Source organism: Populus trichocarpa, chromosome 18, assembly GCF_000002775.5.
Source record: "Populus trichocarpa isolate Nisqually-1 chromosome 18, P.trichocarpa_v4.1, whole genome shotgun sequence".
NCBI lineage: Eukaryota > Viridiplantae > Streptophyta > Magnoliopsida > Malpighiales > Salicaceae > Populus > Populus trichocarpa.
Window position 1 is genome coordinate 8,467,127 of NC_037302.2, and position 27,634 is coordinate 8,494,760.

A 27,634-nucleotide genomic window follows, 5' to 3' on the forward strand; every position below is an offset into this window, starting at 1 on the left:
ATACCCACAGGTTAATTTTTTTTTCTTGCATAAAAAATATAAAAAAGGCTAAGATCTAAGAGTGTTAGGTCTTTCTGCAAAGATATACCCAAAAGCCTTGGGTCTAACTGCAACGCTTGACCCAAGAGTAATATTTATAATAATAATAATAATATTAAACTTACATGACTCAAGTTTAAGTGAGTCTGACTGTAACACCAGATCCAAGAGCCTTGGATGTGGGTCTGGCTGCAAGATCGTGTCATAAAAGTATGATAATTAAATAGATTAACTAAAAAGAAAAAAACAAAGAAAAAAAACCAACATGAAGAAAAAAACTAATGAAGAAAAAAAATCTGAATTAACTGGGTTAACCCTTCAAACCATGTTAACCCATCAAACTTGGGATTCATGTCATGAAAGTTTGATAACTAAATAAAAAAAAAGTTGATGGGTTAACCAAGAATTAACTCAGTTAACCCGTGAAACCAGGTTAACCAGTCAAACCCGGGATATGTGTCATGAAAGTCTGATAATTAAATAGAAAGAAATTTAACATTAACAAACTAAATTAAACAAAAAAATTAATTAAAAAGAAAAAAAAAGTTTGGGTTAGCTTGTCGAACCAAGGTAACCCGTTAAACCCGAGATCCATGTCATAAAATTCTGATAACTAAATAAAAAAATTTAACATTAACAAAAGAAAAAAACAAATAAAAATGGACGCTGGGTTAACCCGTAAAACCAGGTTAACCCGTCAGACCTGAGATATGTGTCATGAAAGTCTGATAACTAAATAGAAAGAAATTTAACATTAACAAACTAAAGTAAACGAAAAAAATTAATTAAAAAGAAAAAAAAAAACTCTGGGTTAACTCGTCAAACCAGATTAACCTATTAAACCTGGGATCCTTGTCATGAAAGTCTGATAACTAAATAAAAAAATTTAACATTAACAAAATAAAAAAACAAAAAAAAATGGACGGGTTAATCCAAAAGTAACTGGGTTAACCCGTGAAACCAAGTTAACCCGTGAAACCTGAGATATGTGTCATGAAAGTCTGATAACTAAATAGAAAGAAATTCAACATTAACAAACTAAAGTAAACGAAAAAAATTAATTAAAAAGAAAAAAAATCCGGGTTAACTCGTGAAACCAAGTTAACCTATTAAACCCGGGATCAATGTCATAAAAGTCTGATAACTAAATTAAAAAAATATTAACATTAACAAACTAAATTAAACAAAACTAAATTTATTAAAAGAAAAAAAAACAAAGAAAGAAAGAAAAAAGCTAAAGGCATCAAAAAAGAAAAAATTAAAAAAAAATGAAAAAAATAGCTTAAAAAAAATAGTTTAAAAAACAAAACAAAAAAACTCAGTCTTTTACGGTAGATTGTTACAGTGAAAGGCTGAGCAGTTTTAGTAAATTTCTAATTTTAGAAAACAGTGTGTTCATGCACTTATTCTTTTTATTCTATATACAACGAACAAATCATTGCAAGCAAAATTCTTATAATAGCCTAAAGAATTCCTATGGGTTTAAAAAGTTGAGAACAGTTCAAGCGATTTTTACACGAGGCCCTTGGAAAGCTTGATAGCATATGTCATATATTTTCTTTGCAGTGAAGGGCTCGTGACAAGCCTAACACATGTTTTTCTATTTCTTCGTTGTATGATGAGAGACTTGTTGCCAGGAGAACACGACTTGCACTTTTTTTTCAGTTCATTTATGCTAGGACAACCCTGAGAGATAGAATGGTGGGCAATAATACTTGCTAGTTGCTTCCTTCTTTTAACTCTTGAGCTAAAAATTTAAAATCAACATCTAAACTAATTTATTAAACTGCTAGCTTAATGTCATGCTACAGAAAAAATACTCCATAAAAGGCCACAACTCCTGTCACATGGCTTTTATTTTTTAAAATTATTTTTTACTTGAAAATATATTCAATTAATATTTTTTAAAATGTTTTTCGATAGCTTTAATATATTAATATAAAAAATAAAAAATATTATAGTATATTTTCAATTAAAAAATATTTTAAAAAAATACCTTGCAACACATTAACAAATACACACTTAATTCAATCCAAACCAAATAGCAAAGTTTTATATTTCAAGGCATTTCAGCCTAATCAACCAGAAAATGGTAGTCAGAATTTCATTCACGATATTATTATATCTTGTGATCACGGAGTAAAATGGCTCTTATTAAGCTTTCACTCCTAGCATTCACACAGTAGCAAAAGCGAGTATCAGGCGGATATTCAGTAGATTCGCCTGCAAATTGTGATCCCATCACCCGATGGAGCATGTGAGATTTGGACGCGGGAGTCAGCTGCAAGCAATTTGTTAAATTCAATTGTAAGTTGCCTGCCTGCTTTCATATTCTCTGGAGTAGACTCTTCTGACAAAGCAACTGTCCCTCCCCATAGTGTGTTGTCATAGACAACTATTCCCCCCACCTTTAACAATTTCATTAGCCTCTCGTGGTAGTTCCAGTAATTGACTTTGTCAGCATCAACAAAAGCAAAATCAAAACTGCCTTCATTTCCATGCTGCAGCAAATTTCAAAAACAAAAAATCTTATTACCAAAATGAACCTGATATTAATTGAATGAATGATAGAGGATAGAAAAGATGGATAAAAATCGGGCAACATATATTTTAAACCTCTAAGATTCAGTTTGCCTGGTGTTTTTCCTCCCAATTAAATGATCACATACTCAATTATTCTTCACTTAAATTGTATAAGGACTGTTGTGTAGGTTTCAAAAGCAAGAATAAAAATTAAACCATGTTAAAATCTCTCAAGGACTTGAGTCCTTACATCTTCTAATAGCTTGTCAAGAATCGGTTGAGCTTCTGATTCTATGAAGTTAATTTTGTGTTCAACACCAGCATTTCTTATAATTGGTAATCCTATTTCATAAGCCTCGCGATTCACATCTATGGCTGTAATCTGCAGCAAGGATAATCAATTATTGATTGTTCATAGCAAAGATATAAACAAAATACTACAATATTACGAGGAAATTAAGCCTTTAAAGTACAAAAACCAGTATATACATAACCTTGGTCGGTTATGGTTAGATTACTTTTAATAAAGAACTTCTTACCTTTCCATCCTTAGGAATTGAAAGAGCAGTGAGGAGAAGGGAGTACCCGGTGAAAACTCCCACTTCAATTGTTTTTTGTGCATTTACTAGCTTCAAGAGCATTGCCATCAACTGACCAGCATCTGGTGCAGTAGCCATCATGGCCCTGGAAATAACAAGAAGCTCATTAATCTTCAAATTTAGTGTCATCAAAAACCTATGTGAGTAAAAGGCAAATTACTTAGTGGATTTCTGGTGAACAAGTTGAGTGATAATGTGGTGACCTTGGGTGGGTTGCAGTAAGCATCCTTAGCTCTCTGAGAGGCTCTAGTTCACGTGGATACACGCTGGTCTCCAGGACATACTGTTGCAACAAATTTAAGGTAAGCCAAAGCTAGACCTTGACCATGGCATATATTATGGATACGAATGAACAGTGCATCCGTAGTGGAGACAAAAAAGAAGGGAAACACACAAAACTAGCAGATCATATACCTGATATAATTCTTCACTCTGCAATAACCCCTTTGAAAAAGAAATTGCTTTTTTTGAGTCCATTGCCACTGAAACCTACTTCAAATGCTATCTAGCTAGCCACAGACTTAATTGCCTCAAATGGAAGAAAGCTGCTAGGCTGTTAAGAAATTATACTCCTGTATATTATGCTTGTGCAGTCCTGCACGCAGGATAGAGAAATATTAACCATCACATTCAATATAATTGATTCGTATATTTGGACAGCACAAAGCTATTGCTACATACTCCAAATGAAACATCATTTGTTAATTTCTGACTCAAATTCTTAGTTATAGTTCAACAAAAAGATATTGATGGTACTGACATATATTCAAATTAAGTAATGGTGACATCCCATAACAAGGATTATCATTGAATCAAAAAGGGTATGTGATGCGATCTCTAGTTCAGATTGGAGGTGGACAAGTCCAAGGTCTGATGACATGATGAACATTCAAATAGCAATTCGTGAGTGTGAATTATCCCTATACCTGTGAACATGCCTGGGCCTCCACACAAAGTTTAAACCAGTGAGCTCTACCCCCTTTTATTTTCATATCTAACCATAAACTTCTACATTACTACATGAGAAAACACCATCAGGTGAAAGCTTTATGGTCCAAGTAATAAATTCCCAAGTTTCTTTTGGGTCCTAATCCCAATATCATCTAATTGTTGAATCAATTGAAACCCTTCATAATTCCTAGAAGAAGGAATTGGATCTCGTCAATGGGAAATGAATCATTTAATTAACAAAAATTGATAAATCGCGAATATGGTCCAAAGCATGGATACAATGAAGTGAGCAGAGGGGGAGAGAGAGACTACCTCGCTTGGGTACCGCCGCAATGGTGTTGGCTTTGAGAAGATAGTAACCTTGGAAGAAGATAGGATGGCGATTCCATTTTGTTTTGTAGTTTGGTGCCCCTGATGTTTCCATTGATGTTGACGGTGGATTTTGTCCTGTGTGGCAATGACACATTCGCATGACTCATGTTGGTACTGTTAAAATTAAGATTATATTATATTATTACAATTATTATTAATTAATTATAACTAAAACTAATTAATATTTCAATGTAGCAAAGAATACTGTTTATTGTAAAAGAATTCATTATGAACGAAGTACACTGTGCTGCATTATGAATGTACTGTGAATCACTGTAAACTACACTGTTTTGATAGAAGTGTGGTTGGACTGGAGGGCAGAAGCGTCAGCCTAGAGACAAACCCCCTAGAGTTGCTGCCCCCTAGCGTGCATTGGGGCTGGGGGCAAACCAGGACGCCAAGCGCATCGCCACCTAGCAATTGGTCTGTCTAGTATTGGGCACTTGGGCATACCAAGAGCGCACGTGGAGCTTTGGTTGCCACGCCTAAGCGTCGCGTGGTGCTTGCTTTTCTTTCTCTTAGGTGCAGTCCAAGCGTCACGTGACACTCAAGTTGCCTGTACATTTAGTATAATTGTATTAAAAATATTTTTTTAGTATAATTAATGTTTAGAATATTAATGGTAAAAATATTATTGTTTGTTTTGTTGATATTATTTTTTTAGTATAATTAATATTAAAAGAATTATTATATTATTTCTTACTATATTTTTTTAGCATAATTTATAGTATTGGTATTAAAAATATTATTATTATTATTTTAGTCTAATTAATAATGTTGATCTCAAAACTATTATTATTTGTTCTATTAATATTATTTTTTAGTATAATTAAAAGTATTAATCTCTAAAATATTATTATATTTGGTGTTATAAATAATATTATTTTTATAATAATTCATATTATTGCTACTAAAAATAGTATTATTTGTATTTTAAATTTTTAGTATTTTTATTAAAATTTATAAGAGTATAAATATTATTATCATCATTAATAAATTTTAAAAACCTGCTATTACAATGAAAAAAACCACTTTAGGACATTTGGTGCTTGGGTTTTCCTCCTGAGAGCGGACAGCCCAAGCGCCACGTGGCGCTTGGCCTGCTTCGTCTGCACTGCAGTCCAAGCACCAGATGGCGCTTTGACGTGGACATTGCCAGGCTTGGCCCACACCTAGCCCTAGGCCTGGCAGGGCAGGACCCAAAATAGCATTGGGTCCTGGCCGGGAGCAGACCAAGTGCTACACGCCCACAGGAAGGACGCCTAAGCGCCGCATGCCACTTGCTTTTCTTTCTCTTGGATGCGGTCCACGCACCATGCAGTGCCTGTGCTGCCTATACTTTTAGTATAATTGTATTAAAAATATTATTTTTTTAGTATAATTAATATTTAGAGTATTCATGGTAAAAATATTATTGTTTGTTTTGTTGATATTATTTTTTTAGTATAATTAATATTAAAAGAATTATTATATTATTTCTTCATATATCTTTTTAGTATAATTGATAGTATTGGTATTAAAAATATTATTATTATTATTATTATTATTATAGTATAATTAATAGTATTGATCTCAAACTATTATTATTTGTTCTATTAATATTATCTTTTAGTATAATTAATAGTATTAGTCTCTAAAATATTATTATATTTGGTGTTATAAATAATATTGTTTTTATAATAATTCATATTATTGCTACTAAAAATATTATTATTTGTATTATAAATATTATTATTTTCATTAAAATTTATAAGACTATAAATATTATTATCATCATTAATAAATTTTTAAAAACTGCTATTACGATGGAAAAAAACCATGTTGGGACACTCGGCGCTTGGATTCCCTCCTGAGGGCGGACAACCCAAGCGCCACGTGGCACTTGGCCTGTTTCCTCTACGCTGCAGTCCAAGTGCCAGATGGCGCTTTGACGTGGGAACTGCCAGGCTTGGCCCACAGCTAGCCTTAAGCCTGGCAGGGCAGGACCCAAAATAGCATTGGATCCTGGCCGGGAGCAGACCAAGTGCTACACGCCCACAGGAAGGCCGCCCAAGCGCCGCGTGGCGCTTGCTTTTCTTAATTGGATGCAGTCCAAGCACCACGCGGCGCCTGGGTTGCCTATACTTTTAGTATAATTGTATTAAAAATATTTTTTTTAGTGTAATTAATGTTTAGAGTATTCATGGTAAAAATATTGTTGTTTGTTTTGTTGATATTATTTTTTTTAGTATAATTAATATTAAAAGAATTATTATATTATTTCTTAATTTATTTTTATAGTCTAATTAATAGTATTGATCTCAAAACTATTATTATTTGTTCTATTAATATTATTTTTTAGTATAATTAATAGTATTAGTTTCTAAAATATTATTGTATTTGGTTTTTAAATAATATTGTTTTTATAATAATTCATATTATTGCTACTAAAAATATTATTATTTGTATTATAAATATTATTATTTTCATTAAAATTTATAAGACTGTAAATATTATTATCATCATTAATAAATTTTAAAAAACTGTTATTATAATGAAAAAAACCACGTTGGGACACTTGGCGCTTGGGTTCCCTCCTGAGGGCGGACAACCCAAGTGCCACTTGGCGATTGGGCTGCCTACATTTTAAGTATAATTACAAGTATTAGTATTAAAAATATTACTATTAGTTTTTTTAATATTCATTTTTTAGTATAATTAATTTTTAGAGTATTAATAGTAGAAATGTTATTGTTTGTTTTGTTGATATTATTGTTTTAGTATAATTAATATTAAAAGAATTATTATATTTTTTCTTAATATATTTGTTTTTGGTATAATTGATAGTATTGATGTTAAAAATATTAGTATTTTTTAGTCTAATTCATAGTGTTGATCTCAAAACTATTATTATTTGTTCTCTTAATATTATTTTTTTGGTATAATTAATATTATATTTTTTCTTAATATATGTTTTTAGTATAATTAATAGTATTTATCTAAAAAATATTATTATTTTTGGAGTTATAAATAATATTATTTTTATAATAATTAATAATATTAATACTAAAAATATTATGATTTATATTATAAATATTTTTATTTTCAGTAAAATTTATAAGAGTATATTTTATTGTAATTATTATTATTAATAAAATAATTGATGAATTTGAAAGAAAATGTTATATCATTTACTAATTTTACCAAATGTATTGTAATAATAATTTTATCAAATTACATTTAATTTTACATTTACTTTCATTTACAAATTATTAGTTGCAGGATCTAAAAATAAGCTTGGGTCCTGTGCTTGGGTTCTACTCCCAGTGTTTTTTGGAAGTTAAAGGTGAGCCTGCGGTACGGGTCACCTAACTAGTAATATAGCTAAAATATATGGGAAAAGTATTGTAACCTTCTTTACATGTTACTGTAGATTACTACAATATTATTTTTATTATTTTATTATTTTATTTTTAAAAAAATTATTATTGTCGATTTTATTTTTTAATATTAAACTGGTTAAGAATTACAATTATAATATGTGAAAAAAACACCGTAGCTTTTCTTATAAATTATGATGGATTGCTATAATGTTTTTTTTACAAACTAGTCCTCGCATTGAATGTGAAGATGGGCAAATCTGGGATCCGGTGCCATTTTATTCGGTATATGATTTTTATTCGGTTTGATTAGGGTCAAACTAAAAATAAGTAAAATCCAAGCCACCGGTTTGATTGGTATTGAATGTGGAAACGGGCAAGGGCACCATCACAGGTTTTTAACACTTTTTTTATTTTTTATTTTTTCATGTAGTCTTAGTTTTATTTTCAAATATAACTACATGAATTTTCATCTTATAATTCATGAACAATAATTATGATTTTATGCATGGATTTGAAGTTTACATTTTTTTTTTAATGGTTTTATGATTTATGAATAAAAATATAATTTGTATTTTAGACTTAAATTTTATTTTAAAAAAATTAATAAAAAAATAAAAAAAAATCGTGAGATGCTCTAACTATCGATTTGCTGCTTATTAATTTGTATTTTAGACTTAAATTTGTATTTTAGACTCAAAGGCTGCACTTCAGCTTATGTAGGATGTGTAGTTTGCTCTAAGTATCAATTTGCTGCTTATTAATTATGCTTGTGAGATGCTCGATAGACCTTGGCAGGTTGCATATCCATGGAGAAACTAAATTTTATGCCAATTGAATGGCGAATCATGCTTTCTTCCTAGATTTGGGCATTCACTCTTTAATTCGTGTCCTTTAGGTTGTTTTAATTTCCTATTAGAAGACACAAAGTTAGTTGCCCTAAGGTATTTATGGGAGTTTTTTAACAATGTTATCAAACTCGACCCGACTCGAAAAATCAACATGATAATTTCCCAATCTAGTTCCTAGCCCGAGCTGAGTTTTAAATTAAATCGGGTAAGAGATAATATAATATAACTCAGCCGACCCAGTAAAAATTCATTACCAGAAAATCGATAAATACAAACGGAAACACCGAGGGAATATTTCCGTCGGTAAATTTTCGAGGGATTTTACCGACGGAAATATTCCCTCGGTATATACCGAGGGAATTACCGTGGGAAAATAAATTAAAACAAAGCAAAAAAAATAATGACGTGTCATTTTTACCAAAGGAATTACCGACGGAATAAATTCCGTCGGTAAATCCGTTGGTAAACTGTGAACATTGTTCATCATGTCAATTACAAAGGGAATCACTGACGAAAATTTCCGTCGGTATTTTCCAGAGAGCTCCAGAACTGTTCACTTTTCAATTGCACTATTAATTGTTGTTCTTTACGGACAAAATCACCGATGGATTGAAAAGTCGTCGGTGTTATTTGGCGGTTTTCTGAAAAAATTCAATGAATTTAAAATTTTTATTTAAATATTACAGACGGATTGAAAAATTATCAGTAATTGTTGGTGGTTTCTGAAAACTTTTTACAAAATTAAAAATTTAAATTAAATATTACCGATGGAATAATTAAAAAATATTAATATTCAATTATCCGTCGGTAAATCCGTCGCTAACGCGCCCTAATAAAAAGTCTGGATCCCCTTATTTCACAAGAGACAGACTCATTTCTTATAATTCTTCTTCTTCTTCTTCTTCACTATATGTAAAAAACATCAATATCTATTTCTTTCTCTTCTTTTCTCTCCTCATCTTCTTCTCTTTTCCTCCATGCTCGGGTATGTCTTCTTTTTCTTTCTTCTTTTATCCTTTTAGTTTTTTTTTAATTAATATGCTTTACAAAAAAAAATTTCTCTCGTTAGCTTCACTTGCAACTACATTAAGGTAATATTTTTCTTTTTTCTTCTTTTTTCATGATTTTTTTCACTATATTTGTTTTTTATTTTATTTTTAATTGTTTTTGTTCTTAATAATTGTATAAATTTTGTTGTGAGATTTTTTTTTCATATGAGACCAATTTTTAGTTGATTTATTTATAGGGATTTTTAAATTTCTAGCAATTGCAACTTCATTTTTTTCATATGAATTTTTTTAGTTGAATTTATTTTATTTTATTTATTTGTTGCAAATTTATTTGAGTTGATTTTTTTATTTTTTTTCCAAGCATTTTGAGTATATAATATACAGTGTTGATTTATGTTAATTTAATTATTTTATAATTTTATAAAATTAATTTTTTTAAAAATGTTTATATATAATTACCGACAGAATTACTGACGGTAATTCCGTCGGTATATCCCTCGGTAATTCCGTTGGTAATAAAAAAATATTACCGACGCGTCTGTTCCGTCAGTAAATCCGTCGGTGATTCTATTACCAACGGATTTACCGACGGACAAAACATTACCGACGAACGATTCACCGACGGATCATTTTTGTCTGTGATTCTGTCGGTAATATAATTACCGATGGAATATGTATTTTACACTGACGGAAAAATTCAGTCGATAAAACTATTAAATTTTGTAGTGATTCAATCTAACTTTTTTAAAAGTATTTCAAAGCAAATTTAACATTTTCTTATAATAAAAGTATAAATTGAAACAATGACGTCTTAGATTAATCTAGTCTAACTTGCCTATTTTGTGCCTTAAGTCATCAGAATAACTGAATTTAAGATTTTTTTTTAAATTTAATTTTTTACATAATTATAAGACAATACATTAGACATTCACATAAAAGAAAATGAATAAAATTATTGAGGAGAAATGTGTTTTTTTTAATTAAATATGTATTTTCTTATTTATATAATATTTGTTTACAACAAAACAACTTTTTAATTAGCAATATAATTCATTGAATAAAGATAAAAAAACAATCATAGAAAAATATTTAGAAAAGCTATAAAGATTTGAACTATAAAGAAAAAACATATTTCTTTAATAAAAAACCTAATTTTTTTATTTCTTTTTTATTTTGAAAAAAACATTTTTTTCACGAGAAATACTATTTTTTAAGATAAAAATCATTAAAATATGAGAACAATATGAGAAAAAACTCATTAAGAAGTCATTAATTTATTATATTTATGCATCTATATGAGAACAATAAATTAGAGAAATATATATAAAATATTTACAATAAAAAATTAAAAAAAATACATTTTTTATTTTATGTTAATATTAATGAGAAAATTATTTCAAAAACTTTGCATAAAAGACTAATATATAGTCACCTATAAAGCAATTGATAACACCATCATAACAAAACCTTGTTCTTTTAAAATATTTTATTAGTAACACATTTTTTAGAAAGATAAAAAAAGCAATGACAATTAAAATAAAGGTCCGTAAGAAAGTTCAATAAAAGCAATGACAGTTAAAATAAAGGTCCGTAAGAAAGTTCAATCTTTTGAAATAAAGAGTAAAAATATATCTCTTCAATCTAAACTTAATTTCCTTATTAATGCATTTTTTATTGTTTCAATGAAAATATATATTTTTAATAAGAAGTACTATTTAAAAAAAAATCTATCATGATATCAAAAGAAAGTATTAAAAAATATTAAAATAATATCTCAATATTAGACATGCAATTGAAAGCAAAGAAAATTAATTAATGTGATAAAACCATGTCAAAATATATCAAAAATGAAAGAAACATAAATTTTTTCTTCATTGAATATTCATGAACATTTTTGTTTTTTTGCATATTAGGCATATATTAATTGAATTTTTTTGAACATTCTCATATAAATCGATAAAATTATTTAAACAGTATGTCAAAAGTGAACAATAATTTAAATATTATGCTAGGTATTTTTATTTATAGTGTATTTTAATAAAATAAAAACATAGAAAATGACAAGCATTTGGGCCTAAAAATTAGGCCCATAAGCATAGCCCAACAGAAGGAAGACCTGGCACACATAAGCATGATGCCAGACCAACGCTTTTTGCCTTCTTTTATTTTTATTTTTTCTGTTTAAGGGTGAGCTTTATTTTTCTAAAATAAAATAAAATAGACAACGTGTTATTTGTAGTTGTAATAACATGTCGTTTGTTGGTTCGGTTCTTGACTATTAAAGAGGTGCCTTGAAAGTCGAGTTGGGATTTTTTGGATTAAAAAATCTATTTTTCAATCTATTTCACCTAAAAACACCTAATAAACATCTAATAAGCTTAATAAACTAATTATTAGCTCCAAATCACCCCTAAATCGTTTAAAAAATATATAAAATTAAACAAAAAAATAAATTCTTTCGTAACTTCGATCTACCATTTCCAATGAGATGGAACCTCAAAAATATTTTAATGGCACTCCTCTCATCAAGAATAACTTATAGACACGAAAATTAGCTTTTAACCACTAAAATATAGTCAACTAGCGACTTTTCCTCTCTCCCTATTTTCAATGACTTTCTCTCTTCTCTCACATTTGAAGGACTGAAATGTAAAACAAATGCAGTTTGTGAGCAAAAAATTAAATCCACAAAACACAAGGACTAAAAATTAAAAAAACATTTTCAATTAATTTTTACCTAAAAACACCTATAAAAAGCTTAATAAACCAATTCCTACCCTAAATCACCCCTAAATTGATTCAAAAATATAAAATTAAACGAAAACCTTCTTCCTCAACATCTCAAGTGAGATGGAAGTTCAAAAACATCTTAATGGTACTCATTTGTTAAGAGGAGCCCATCAACCCCAAAAATAGCTTTTTTAACTTTAAAATGTGGTCAACCAAACAATTTTCCTCTTGTTCTTATTTTTCATAAGTTTTCTCTTACCTCTTAAATTTTAGAGACTGAAACATAAAAGAAATGAAATTTAGAAGGAAAACCTTAAACCCTAAAAAATACAAGGACCAAAAATGAAAAAATTAAGAAAATTAGAGACCAAAGTGAACTTTTATGCTACTAATGAATGGTAAAAAAGGGAAAAAAGGGATGGCTTTTTCCTTTTGTTAAACTTGTTCATTGTTATTTCAATTTTTTTAAATTCAACAATTTAAATCCTATTCCATGAAAATCGAGCATTAATTCAAAGTCGTTACATCTTTGATACTTCAAATATGATGAATCACATTAATTAAAAGGAATTATAATGATTTAAATAATATAAATATAATGTGAAAAGATAAAATAAAAAAAAAAGTTTCAGGTCTGAAATAAATAATTAACCAAGAATAAAAAGAAAAGAAAAGAAATGAATAAGGCGTGTTTTAGCTGTCTACATTACATCTAAGAGAGCGTTTGGAAACGCAGGCCAACCTGTATTTTCAAAAAATTCAAATTTTTTTTTGTTAAAAATTAATTATTATTTTTTTATATTTTGGATCGTTTTGATGCACTGATCTAAAAATGATTTTTTAAAAATAAAAAAACATCATTTTAATGCATTTTGGAAGGAAAGTACTTTAAAAAGCAACCACAACCATACTGCCAAACAAGCCTAAGTATGCGTACATCGTTAAAAAAATTATGAAAGTATTATTTTAGTTTACAGTGGAATGCATGGAATTTGTTTCCCTATATTGTGCTTTATGTAACTTTCTTGTTTTATGAATTTAAGCCCTCATGTAATGATAAATAGGACATAATCTCTAAAATAAAAGGAAATGCAAAATCATTTTCCCTAAATTTTAAGCTAATTGTTCTCACTTCAAAAAACAATATTAACTTGTTACTTTGTTTTCCATTTTCGATTCAATTTTAAACCATGTTTTTTTTTCATTTAATTAGAAAAAGATTGGTCAAAAAACAATAAATGGAGTTCTAGAAAGCCAACTAAGATCAAATTTGGTAGGTGAAAGATAAGACAATTTACAATAACTTTCATGAGGACCACCTGCTCCAATTCTGATGTTAGTAATGACATTTCATTCAGACAAGAGCTTGAGAGCTATCCACTACGTCCACCAGAAGCAGTACTCAGTATTTTAGCCATATCTCGAGCTGTAGTGATCCAAATGCTCTGAAATGTTGTGGGTGAAAAGAGGAGATTATTTCCAACAACTTTCATGAGGAACACTTTGTCAAATTCGGATTGCATCAATGTCATTTCATCAAGCCAAAATGCTTGAGTGCTGTTGTCCACCAAGTCCACTAAATCAATAGTTGGCCACTACATCAATAATCAATTACCAAATGAATAGTTCTGAATTTTAGCCTATAAAAAGAGACATTTGCCATTCATTTAGGCATTTTGGTTTTTAGATCAAGATCATTTTCTTACTTTCTCTCTTTGTAATGCTCAAGTTTTATTTCATGTTTTATTTTTATTAATCTCTTATTTATGCCTTTCATTTCCTTTACTACTCTTTGTTAACTTATATCATAATTATGTTCTTATCTTGTTTATTTATGTTTTTCTTCTTTATTATATCTAGCTAAGTTAATATTGTCAAGGTGAAAATGTTTCATTAATGGTGTTAGAATATGTATAATATAAACTCAACACGGACTTCAATGTTTATATTCAAGAAAGTTTGTTATTAATATGTCTTATCTTTTTATCTTACTAATTCTTAATATATTGCTTGTTAAATGATTAATCTAGATTTGTATTGTATAACACTTGGTACAATAAATGGTTGATCTTTCATAGTCTTCGGTCGACATCGTTCTTATGAGAGAAACTTAATTTGTTGTTACCATAAGTTAGTATTATGAATTCCTGACAATATTTAAAAGTACGGTGTTATTAAAATAATATAATTAATATAATCATGTTAAAAATTTATAATAAACTATTAAGGATAAATCATCCGATTGGAATCTCTTTCGTGTGTGGTTTCCAGTTGAGTAATAAAAAGAGTTTATACTATACTTATTTTTAATATCATTAATGAATTCTTTAACCTTGACAATTGTTTTTATCATTGTTTAATCCTCACATTAATCTCACATCTTAAAGATCTCTTTGTTCAATTATATATATATATATATATATATATATATATATATATATATATATATATATATATGGTTAACCTTCTTGTGGATCGATCCCGATCTTGCCGAATTATTTATTATTTCGACACTCCTGCACTTGGGATAAAATATCAACTCTTTAATCGTGTCAGCTACTATAAAAAAATCATTTTGATACATTTCAAAAGCATTTTAAAAAATAACATCTACTATACTATTATATTAAATTAAAGTTTTTCATAATTAATAAGAGATGACAAGCAAAGTATTGCATGATCTGGAATTTAATAGCCTGATTATTTTTGTATTTTAAAAATATTTTTTTAAAAATTAAAATTTAAAAATTAAAATTTTTTTATTTTTTTATTTTTAAATTTTTTTTAATATATTATTATCAAAAATAAATTTTAAAAAATAAAAAATATTATTTTAATATATTTTTAAATAAAAAATATTTTCAACAACAACCAAAATCAAACCTGATGCATGTAAAAAGGCTCGTGGACTTGTTCGTTTTATTTTCATGACTAAAATTCAGTCTTTGACAGTTGTCAAGAAATTGAACACACATCTTAATCTGAGCCATGCAACCAGTCGGCATTCTTGAAAGTTGAAACAGTACAAGTAAAAAGCCGAAGACCCCAATGGAAGAAGAGAGCAATGCCCTCACTCCTCTCTTCATCATCCACGTTTACTCTGTGTTGTACTCTCTCTAAGAAGTTCATCCTCTCTCCCAAAGCAACAACTTTCTTCTTCACAAGAAAAGCCGTATCCTATTTCGGTACCAAAACCACCATGTCCACAAACCTACAATCACATGCCTTTGCAGGCAATCCTCTAAGATCTAAAACACCCAAATCGACCGACCCATTATCACCTCCCCTAGCCTTTGAAACCCTCAAAACTCAACTTTTAGGCAATACCCACCAATTATCTTCTCTTAATTTCAAGGTTCTACCCTTTAGGAAGGGCAGGCCTTTGGCATCGTCCAGTAGCACAGATGGTGATTTGGGGCCCAAGTGGCATCTGGGTTGGATCAGTTTGGATGATTGTAAAGGTTTATTTTCTGGTTCTGGGGATGAATTGAGCGGAGACAACATGGTTTATCTGGGTTCTAGGTCTGAGGAGGATGTGGTTTATTGGGCAATTAATGTCTCTGGAGAAAATAGTTTGGTCACTGATTCTGTTAGCAAGCAGTTTTGCTTTGTAGAGTTAAGGACACTTATGGTGGCTACAGATTGGGCTGATGAGCGGGCCATGTCTGATTTGGCTGTTGCTGGTCATGTAAGTTGGTTTTGGTTTTCAATTGGTTAATTCCTTAAACTTATGTGCTTCATTCCAAGAATGAGTTTCCGATCATTTAAGTGCCTCAAGTTAAATGGTGATATAAATGTTAGCTTTTCTAGTTGCTGAAAATGCTTCTTCTTCTTCTTTTTTTCCTCTTCTGTCTTCTAGTCTTTATAGTTGGGATATATCTGTATTACCAATTTAGTTTTGAAAATTTGATGGTGCCATTTATTTGTTGAATGTTTCAACTTTTTCAAAGCCATGGAAAAATTGTCTTGAAACTTGAAACTTGAAACTCAAACCTCACGCAACATAGCGAAAATATTTACCTGAGCTGTTCTCATGTTTATTCTCTAGAAGCTGAATTGCGACATAAGTATATGGATAACTAAGCGTAGACTAGTGATATAATTTGGAAGTGAGGTTTAATTGAGTTGATGAGGCTACAAACATGTGCTTGTCACAATTTCTCATCTTTATTCTTTCTTTCTTTCTTTCCTTCCCCTCACAGGGTTTTTTCTTTAATTTAGCATCTTAATAGAAAGGTCTCACTTGCCATGGAATTTTCTTCCCTTTCTTATTTGTTCTCCCTTTCTTCCGAATGAGAGTTGGAACCTAGTAGGTGGGTGTTTCCATGACCTTGCTGCTGGTTAGCCTCATGGCATAAATCTATGTCATTTTCTCCAATTCTAATAGATCAGGGTCCGTGTTACCTTGTTAACACACTCCGATTTAATTATTATATATATTCCATTTTGATGCACTAGTAGGCTGTCTTGACAGGGTTAAATCAATTCTTGTGTTTGGAACCTTCTAGCCTTAGAAGGGTATTGATTTGAATCCCAAATGGAATTTAATTCATAAAAAAGTGCGAAACCAAATCAGATCTCCCCTCTGATTTGCTGCTGTAATTCTTTTTAAAATACCTATTCTAAAAATACCCACCTCTTTATTTTCTCCCAAGAACCCAACACTATAACTTTATCTCATCAATTCCAAGTAGAGTATTCTTTATTATATTTAACTAGTTTCCTGCTTCATTTATTCTTTCACTCTCTCTTTTTCTGAAGCCAGAGAGAGACATCCAGTTTGGGTTCCAATGGCTAACTTGGTGTTGTCAAAATATGGTCTAAAGCCTCTTCCTCAAATTTTGCCTAGACCTAGAACTGGAATCATCTCTCACAATAACCCTTCAAAGACAAGTTTTTTATACACCAACAAGACACTCATAGATTTAATAAGACTCTGTAAACCATGTCAAACCAAGACCGATCAGTATAGCTGGTATATCTTTGAAAGCTTAGATGGAGAGAATAAACTGACTCCTTTTGATAAGTTTTCAATTGGGTGTTTTAGGGAGAGGAATTGGGGGCTTAAACTGTGTGCTCCGAATGGGGTTGCATATGGTGAGGAAGATAATAAAGTTAATGGATTTAATGGGATTGGAGAAGAGTAAATAGAATTTGATCCTGGCTCACCACCTCCATTTAACTTGTCTGATATTAGAGCTGCTATACCAAAGAATTGTTGGATCAAAGATCCATGGAGGTCAATGAGTTGTGTTTTTTGGTTTAGCTGTAGGTGCTGCTTATCTTAACAAAAAGAAATGATTTCTGTAACAAAAGTAATTTTTAAATTAAGGTTAAAAGAGTCAAGATTGCTAATTCAATTTATTTTCACAAGTATTTCAAAAAGAAAATTTGAATTCAATTATGTGATTTAGTATTCTATTCTAATCATAAAAATTGTAATAGGATATGAATTGAATTCAAATTGTCTTATGAACTGAATTCTATTTAGCATGTGATTTGTTTCCAAACAATAAGAGTTCTTTATTTACCATTTTAGTCTTTATATTTGTTAGGCCAAAGCGTTGCTGGAGTGGCATAACATCTCACGTTTTTGTGGATATTGTGGAGAGAAAACTATCACCATGGAATCTGGGAGGCGGAAACAATGCTCGAATGAATTGTGCAGAAGGAAAATTTATCCTCGTGTGGATCCAGTACAGTGATTCATATGCCTCTCTGCTGTGAATGTTGTTTAAAATGCTAGCGGCGCATTGACTGTGAGAATTTCTGCTCTCTTACTGCAGGTTGTCATCATGTTAGTTATTGACCGAGAAAATGACCGTGTCCTTTTAGGCAGACAGTCAAGATTTGTACCCCGAATGTGGAGTTGCTTAGCTGGTTTCATAGAGGTATTTTTCTTGGCAATTTCAACTGTTCACAAAGCTAGAAGCAGATTTTGTAAGCTGAAGAATCCAAAATGTATACAAGCATTTAGTATATATGAGATGAACCTCATGATTCCATCACAAGAACTCATCTAGTTGCCAATTATTTTATTCTCTTTTCTGTAATGAAAATTGAAATCCTTTATTGTCTCTAGCCTGGAGAAAGCTTAGAAGAGGCAGTGAGGAGAGAAACTTGGGAAGAGACTGCTATTGAAGTAGGAGAAGTAATGTATCATAGTTCTCAACCATGGCCTGGTATTGCCTTTACTACTCTTTTATGACTGCATATTTCTTCGACTTTTCGCTTGCATGTCATTGATCTTACTGGAAATGAAACAAAGCGAGATATTTTGGTCATTTGTTCTTTAATCAACAAAACTAACAGCATTAACATTTCATTAGTCATATAGTGGGGACCAAAGATCAGCAACTTTTGGTAGTTTTAGGCTTTTAGCACCTTAAAGGTTAAAGTATATCCATACCCAAACACAGACACTATAATTCATCATCTTTGGTGTAATCATTTCACCGGATATAAGATTAGTGGGTACAAAATGCAAAATTCTAAATGCCAACCTTGTGCTATTACGATGAGTGTAACAATACAATGCATTTACTTTGGAATTTTGTCCATAGAAAAATGGAATCTTAGCAAACTTCTTTCAAATTGAAAAAAATTAGAAAACTTGTTTTGAAGGGTTTTATTTTTTATTTTTTTTATCTGATTGGAATATAAAGGGTAAATGAAAAAAAAAAAAAAAACAAGTACTAATAAAACAGTTTTCTGAAGTTTGAAAAATTTGGAAAACTATTAATTCAGTTTTTTAAATAGTAGAAAAACTCAAAACACGATTTTCCAAAATCATATATATGTTTTCTTTTGTAAGGAAAGAAAACAAATGTATAACAATTCTATGAGTAGATGAATTCCCAAAGCCATAATGTTATCACTTCCTGCAGAATGTATGAGAACTAGAATTTTCATCTAATTTTGGTGCTTGTTATTCCATGAAAGTGCCACTGTCAAAAGGTTAGATTATTTTGCCTTCATTATAACTTCAAGTAATATGGGTTTCTGCAGTCACAATATTCCCCATTGATATTGCTACAACAACCAAGCCGCAATCCCAAACTAGTTGAGGGCAATTATATAGATGCTTTTGTGCCATTTTTTTGCGATCATAATCCAAATTCATCTCAATATCATTATAGTCTAAATCATTCGATACCACTTCCATCCACATTATTTTGGTTTCTGTTTACCTCTTTCCACTATTAGCAGTTCTTTGAATCAAGGCCAACATGCCCAAACCATCTTACTCTTTCTCGTTCTCTCTTACTGAGAGCTACATGGTTCTTTGACAAATGTGTTCATTGATAATTATTTGATCCTAATAATGTTGCAGTTAATTCATCAATTGTCCATCTACTTTAGACATTTGGTCACATCAGTACTTGGTCTAACTGAATCTATATGCTTCCATTTTAGGGAGATTTGAACCCCCTCCCAAGAGGGAGTTGAGATTGTGTAAAACGAACGTAAATACATATGAAAATTTTTGAAAAGAAAAAAAAAAGGAATTGAGATTGTATCAAAAAGAAAAACTAGTGTAAAGTTAATTAATCAATAACAAACTAAAAAATTATATTATTTTACCTTTTGTTTTTGCTCCATCACTCATGGAGTTGGATGGAAGGTTTCAAAGTGTAAGGTTGTTTGACTGAATTATTTGTTTAGAGTTTGATTTGGCCTAGCCTAATAATTGGCTTCTTTTTGCTGTCTTTGTTTTGTAGATTGATTAGAGTGCAGTTATTTTATGACTTCAATTTTGTCTTTTCATGCAGAATTGTTTTACTCTCTGATTTATTTATTTACAAATGCTGCTAACTTATTGTGCACCTGTTCTGGTTTCTTGTCAGTTGGCCCAAGCAGCATGCCATGTCAGCTGATGGTCGGATTCTTTGCATATGCAAAATCATTTGAAATAAATGTAGACAAGGAAGAGTTAGAAGGTATTTGAAGATTTAAAATTTGGTTGCTTATGCTTGGATCTTTCTTTTTCCTGATGAAAATCTTTCTTTTTGTATACAAAATCACCTATTTGTGCTGTATGGCTAAAATTTCTTGGCAAAATAAGAGACTTCTGGTGACAAACTCTAAAGCAATAAAAGTAGCCAAATTTATTACCTTTAGGTTGGCTGAATTTCCACACTGTATGGCTAAAAATTCTAGGCAAAATAAGAGACTTCTTGTGACAAACTCTAAAGCAATAAAAGTAGCCAAATTTATTACCTTTAGGTTGCTGAATTTGCGCACATCTCAAATTTAGATGTCAAAGGTTTGGATAACTTAACTATAGAAAAGAAAATAGAAAAGAAATAGTAAGGATAACAACAATTACAAACAAATAAAACTAATCTAATTGAATCACCTAAACTCTTAAATGCAACCTAATTTATAGTTTCACGAAGTTGATTTGATTTTTGGTGGTGAGAATGTACTAGTCTTAACTCGTTATATTGGTCTCCCTCATTTCTTTGTATTTATGTAACATATACTTTTTACTCTTTACTAGTTATATTAGTCTCCCTCATTTCTTTGTATTTATGTAATATATACTTTTTACTGGTGCTCTAATTGTATAGTTGCCATTTGAATTATGTTATAAGTTGTGATGGGGAAAAAAAAGACAACAACAGGAATATTATTTGACCATGTAAGAATTTTAATAATGTATGACTGTGCTAAATTTTTGGTAATTATAGGAATATTAACATTTATTATTTAGTAATTAAATTTGAATTTTAGTTTTCTTATCAAATTAGTACTATTATTATGTTTTCCTATTTTATTCGTTTTGGTGGCTATAAATACTTTTCCTGTATTGACATTTTGTTTGATCATTGTATATTGAATAATATAAATTTGAGTTCTCTTAGGGTGTGTCTGAGTGCCACTCTTATTTTGGTGGTCTTTTTGGTAGTTCTGCATTAGTTTGGTCTCATAGAAATTCAACAGAGATTGTTCTCTTCCTCAATCTCATATCTCTTCCTTGAATTTCTATAAGGATTCAGCAGAGATTCGGCTAGGTTTATTCTTATTTCATAAGAAAAAAAATAAGATAAAATTACTATTGCGATTAAGAGTCCTTTTGATGCAAACATGAGTGAAGGATAAAGGAGTTTGTTACATGTTAAAACTCTTAAAGACCAAAAACATCATAAGTATATGGAGACTCTCAAAATACTTTATTTTATTAATTTATGTCTCCACTTGTCAAAAAGCTATTACAACCTTTCATATAGAAAAAAACTAGAAAACCTTAATAATACTAAATAGAAAAAAATAAACTAGGAAAAATATTCCTTTCATGTAGGAAAAAAAGCATCATAATATAGAATAGAAAAATATCTATTTTTCTAAAAAAACTCTTGCATTAATTTTCCTGGGTTGGAAGGAACTCGTCATCGAGTTCAGTCTTCAATTAAAAATTGTCCTGCATCAAGAACATCTTTTTGTATATGGACCCAACACACCTAATCATGGGTTTCTAACACCTTTGTATAGATCACCCTATCATGGATCCCCAACACAACATGTTTGTGTGTACTACTCCATCTTGGATTCCTAACACAATATCTTTATGTTAGTCATCTCATCGTGAGTCCCACCACCAGGATTTCGATTGACAACAACTGAAATAGGCGAAATAACACACTAGTTATTGGATGTCTTTTTCTTGAGGGAAACTCTTCATTCTCTCCTACACAAGCACATCCTAATCTGCAACCTCTTTTAGCCATGACACACAACAAAACAAAATAACAACTAAGGATCACTTGGCTCTGATACCAATTGATGTAGATGAGAGCGAATGAGAAAAGAGTTTGTTACATGTCAAAACCCTCAAGGATTAAAAACACTATAAGTATAGGGACTCAAAATATTTTATTTTATTCATTCATGTCTACACTTGCCAAAAAGCTATTACCACATGTTATATAGAAAAAACTAAAAAACCCTAATCATTATGAATAGAAAAAAATAAACTAGGAAAAATATTTTCTTCAAATAGAAAAAAAAAGAAAAACTAACTAGAAAAAAATCATAATAAAGAATAGAAAATTAAAAATTAGAAAATATTTATTTTTCTAAAAAAGCTTCTGCATCACCTGTAACAAAGAATTAAGAGTCCACAAATCCACTTACTTGGATGTAAAAAAATATTGGATATAGGCAATCTCATAAATCAAATCATTTGAGGTAAGCTATTTCTACTCTGGAGGATTGTTGACAAAATTTATAGTGGTTTCAAAAAATAAATTTTGGTGTTTTGAGAAGAAAAGGGATGTCTAGCCTATGATCATTCTTTGGAAAATCATAGAAAATATAATTATGATTGGAGAATTGAATTCTTGGGGAATGAAAAAGTGAGCTAAGTTGAATTTTTTGGTTAGGTTCTCACATATTCTTTATCTCATTGAAAGGTTGTGTTACATGAAATATTTAGTGAATATGGATATTTGGAGGATATATTCATGTATAAGGAGTTTGCTTTAGTTTAATTTCAGTATGTAAGGCATGCTATTCTAGCTTTATTTAGACATAATGGCACTCGAGTTTATGAAAATTGTTGTGTGAATATGTTGTGTGATGGATATTTGACTCATAGATTTAAGCTTAAGTTACAAATGTAGTACAGTATTGCGAGTCTTATTGATTCCATCTATCCTTCAAAACAAAATTCAACTCAGCACAATAAATGTTAATCATGCTCCATTGGCTAGAAGTACTGGATGCCTACAAAATCACCAAACTTGTTACTTATTTTGAAACCTAAGTCCAAACTTCATAAATCTATTATTCTGAACTTGGAGCAAAATTAGAAAAAAATCAATGCTAAACTTGACTAGTTAATGATAGATGAGGGGTGTCCTATGAAGCAAGAGGTAATGAATTGTAGAAGTAGTTGATGAATACAATGTAGAAGTAGTTGATGAATACAATGTAGAAGTCCTTGGAGAAATCTTGTTGAGGGAAATTGAGAATGTGAAGAACCATGATGGGCTTAGTTGCAAGGATGATGAAGTTAATGCAATGGAATTTGTGCAAAAATATTGATCCGCCACAAATTGAAGATTCCAAGTCTTCAAATTTGAATTTGATTGCATTGACTTTGTTGTTTCTCTAAATTTAGTATTGTAGATGAGAAGACTATCTTTTTGCCTACATTGTTGTTTGAAGAAGTTTTAATGAGCTTTGGAGCATATGTAAGTTTCTAGAGGTTCGTACATGCATGTTCATTGAGTTTTTATTACTTCAACTCTTCAAAACTCAAGGTTGAGTTTTTTCCAACCAAGGGTGAATGATGGAAATAAAGAAAGACAACAATTAGATTATTATTTGACTATTTAGGAATCTATAACATATCATGAATATGACTGAGGAAGCAATTGTTGACATGTGGCATGTTATAATGGGGCATGTTAATTTGAAGAGTTTTGAGCTTTCTAAATAAAGACATGTCTTTCTCTTATATGATTATAGAGGATTGGTAGGATAAAACAGGAAACTCATACTTTTAATTTTATTTCCATGTCTCCTCATCTTGTATTGTCCTTTTTTTAAAACTTTCATACTAAAATAGTTTTTTTCTTTTCTTTTAAACATCCAAGTTTTCCCCCTATTTTTCATTTTGATGCATAGGGCACATGGAATGTCTATTGAAGAGGGGGAAACCTAATGCTACAACTTTAATTTTATTTCCATATGTCTCCTCATCTTGTATTGTCCTTTTTTTAAAACTTTCATACTAAAATAGTTTTTTTTCTTTTCTTTTAAACATCCAAGTTTTCCCCCTATTTTTCATTTTGATGCATAGGGCACATGGAATGTCTATTGAAGAGGGGGAAACCTAATGCTACAACAGGCATGGCTATGCTGCTCTTTACTTAGAGCTAACATGGATTAGTTTACTAGTTCATAGAGTAGGAAAAGTTGACTAGCTAACTGTAATATTAAGAAAGTGACTTGCAACTAGGATCAACTGTGGGTATACATATTGGTTGCAATCCTCACTTTTAATTAATGGATGGTTTTAGTGAATGAAACATAGATTTTCAACTTTCAAGGTTAGGGTGTGATGCATCATATCTTAGGTGTGAAATCTAGGAATTCTTAGGAGTGTGATGCTAGGTTTGTTTTATCCTTTACCTACTTAATTCCTCGTTTCTTATTTGCTTATTTTTCTAAAGCATAACTTGAGCTAAATACATCCCATTCCCCATTTTCTAATCCATCAAACCTACATAACTTGTAAAAGGCTAGTATTTAGATGTTATAATGGAAGATCCCGCATCATATTTTGTATCAAAGCATGTGCATTTGGCTTGACCTTAATTAGAGCTAACCTATACTATTTTACAAGGTAATAGAATAGGCTTTATTTAATTCACTAAAACTATCCTTCAAAAGTGGGATTACAACCAATGTATATAAACTAATAAGTATATGCCCTAGGAGGTGCAATTTATGTATTCTTTATATCTCGCAATATAAAAATACAATAACAAGATCCATAATTGAAATTGACAATTTTGTATCAACGTGATGGTTTAAAGTTCTTATTACTAGGAATAAGAGTTTTATTTATTTATTTATTTATCTATCAATTTAGTTATTTGGGTTTTGGAAGTGTCAAGTGAAACAAATTATCAATTATCAATTTGAGTTTTGAGTTATTCTTTAGCTAATGTTTTTACTTTGGAAAGTTTGTAGAACTTTTTTAAAAATTTTCGTACAGTAGTTAAATTTTGACAATTGGCTTTTCTTCTTAAACTCAATATACAACCTCAATGTTATAAATAACAAAATCAATTTGAGGTTGTCTAAGAAAATTACATTGCTAAATGAAATTGAATTTTTTTTCCTAAATTATAATTGCCGAGGTGAAGAATTTTAGATTTAATTTGTGTGAAAATTGTTTATATAAAAAATTTATGATACCTAATGCATTTTGTGTTTAGATATCAAACCATATATTTAATAATTAACAGAATTTAGTACGTTCAACAAATAGCAATTGATGATTTTGGTATGTAATATTTAACTATAAATAGATGATAATATGTTTCTTGTGCAAAAAAATCCGGTCTAATGATATTGATGCCAGTAATGCATTATCTTGATTTTTCTATTTTACTATATCATTAACCAACACCAATACCATTTAGTGTATATCTAATAATTGTTTTGGCCATGTCAACCAATCATGCAAATAATCTCATTTACTTCACCTATTCACTAAATTATATCTATTTTCAAATGGTTTTATATGATTTATGTGAAAAATTAGCTAAAAAATGATTTTGAAAATAAAAATTACTCAATTAAAAAAGAACACAAAATTTATAGGTTCTTGAAGCAAAATGAGAGTTGTTAACTAGTTTTAAATATAAATTGTATGAATGATCTATAATTTATATTTAATAAATATAGTTTTAAAATTCTGTGGAAAAATATTTTTAGAATAAACAAGAAAAATAGTGATAGAAACAAAATAATATTTTTTGAAAGTAGACATTACCTTAGTTTTTCCTTACCATGTTAATACTGTTGTTAGGTTCTCCTATTTTATTTTTTTTGGTTTTTTATAAATAAACACCTGATGCATACTTTCAGATTTAATTGTTGAACATATAACAAAATAAACTTGAGTTTGAGCCTTTGTTGTTTTGCTAATCTTGTTGCTTATTCTATACAATGTAGTGGAAGGATTTATTTTAATTTTTTATAATCATAATTTTAGCACTTGGGTTTTTGAAAAATTTGTATTTGAGTTTTTCTAATTTTTTTTGTTTATTTTTGTTTTTGCGGTTTTAAAATCAATCAATCAATCAAGTACCTCCTTTTCAAAAAAACTCTTGAGTGTACTTTGGAAGTAGATGTATTCACTCGCTCATCTGGAAAAGGTGTTGTTTCCTATACTAATTCAATTATGCGGGATTAATTTTAATTCCATGTTTTTCTTGTCAATTTTCATACTGATTCAATAATGTGTGGTTTTCTCATGTTTTGCTTGATGCTAAAAGTCCTTTTTTCTTATCATCCTTTGCCCTACCGATACTTTCAGATTTTATGCTACTTAACCCATCAAGTAAAACTACTCTTTGTATAACTAGATGTTTGAACTTGACTATAGTAAAAGGTACAAATAGTGTTTCTTTTACATCATAGTTCAAGACTCCTGGAAGCTGCGAGTCTCGAGATCCCTTTCGAGGATTTGGCTACATTCCACTTTCGATGAGTTAAACTTCAGCAAGCTCGTGTTTAATAGAAGTGGTTGCTTTAGTTTACAGTTGGATATGACTTGTAGAGATGTGGCAGAAGGCTAATATTTTGAGTTTTGAATCGTTTTAGATGCTCAATGGCACAGTAGAGAAGATGTCCGAAAAGCATTATTGTGTGCGGAATACAAGAAGGCACAAAGAACAGCAGCGGCCAAGGTAGAACAGATGTGCAAAGGAATTGAGAGAGGACAGAGTTTTTCATCAGATTTTAATTTAGAAAGTGGGGAACTTGCTCCAATGTTTTTTCCTGGACCCTATGCAATTGCGCATCACCTAATCACTTCCTGGGCAAATCAAGGCTCAGCATTTGATGCAGTACAACTGAAACAACCTCCGAGTAGTTCAGAGTCAAATTTGTAGCTCTCATCCTTCACTCTTGCAGGAAGAGTATTTGATTCTATCCTTCACTCTTGTTTCTGAAGAGCTTAGAGACAGTATTTGATTTCTGGGTTACAAATGTTGCAATAATCATTGATTAGGAAAGCGACACCCTTTGTTATTTCTGGGAGGCTGCTTCATAGAAACATCCAGTGGGTGTAATCGATTCAGATTTTCTATTTGTTTTGTTGCAGTCCGGATTCTTGTCATCATGTGCAGTTATATAATGAAACTAGATTTTCTCCGTACCTTCTGGGATAATATTGCAACGAGTTTATGTAGATTAATACATAGCATAGGTAATCAGGGGCAGCATTCCTTTCATCCAGCTTTCTGCGTATGCTCGTCGCCAGGCTTATTTTAAAGCTTATTACTTTCAGCATTTTTTTCTGACAGATGCATTCAGCTCAAACAGTTGTATGGAATGCCATCAAGTGATCCTTGCATGCCGCCCCGGAATCCTATGCTCTCGTATAGATTTGACGGCTTAATCCAATTGATTCAGATTTTTTTTTTTTTTTTTCATTAGTTTTTTTCTTCCAATTT

The 27,634-nt window shown here is 30.2% G+C and overlaps 2 protein-coding genes across 4 annotated transcripts; one reads left to right on the forward strand and one right to left on the reverse strand.

Annotated features, from left to right (window-relative positions):
* Positions 1 to 2,065: 2,065 nt before the first annotated feature.
* Positions 2,066 to 4,557, reverse strand: LOC18107656 (probable caffeoyl-CoA O-methyltransferase At4g26220). Of its 3 annotated transcripts, XM_006371889.3 has the most exons (6): positions 4,425 to 4,557; positions 3,576 to 3,756; positions 3,365 to 3,444; positions 3,102 to 3,246; positions 2,813 to 2,944; positions 2,066 to 2,540 (listed from the first exon to the last, which is right to left on the reverse strand). In XM_006371889.3, exons 2-6 carry the CDS (start codon positions 3,636 to 3,638, stop codon positions 2,250 to 2,252), a joined length of 711 nt encoding a protein of 236 aa, XP_006371951.1. In that variant the 5' UTR covers positions 3,639 to 3,756; positions 4,425 to 4,557; the 3' UTR covers positions 2,066 to 2,249. The 3 variants fall into 3 exon arrangements, with proteins under 3 accessions (XP_006371951.1, XP_006371950.1, XP_052304809.1); XM_006371888.3 differs by lacking the exon at positions 2,813 to 2,944; XM_052448849.1 differs by lacking the exon at positions 4,425 to 4,557 and having other exon boundaries at positions 3,365 to 3,480; positions 3,576 to 3,714.
* A 10,834-nt stretch (positions 4,558 to 15,391) lies between these two features.
* On the forward strand, positions 15,392 to 27,336 carry LOC18107655 (nudix hydrolase 19, chloroplastic). The gene is made up of 6 exons (XM_006371887.3): positions 15,392 to 16,122; positions 17,990 to 18,130; positions 18,221 to 18,325; positions 18,517 to 18,616; positions 20,282 to 20,374; positions 26,781 to 27,336. The coding sequence occupies exons 1-6, from the start codon at positions 15,499 to 15,501 to the stop codon at positions 27,068 to 27,070; spliced, it is 1,353 nt and encodes a 450-aa protein (XP_006371949.2). The 5' UTR covers positions 15,392 to 15,498; the 3' UTR covers positions 27,071 to 27,336.
* The last annotated feature ends 298 nt before the right edge of the window (positions 27,337 to 27,634 follow it).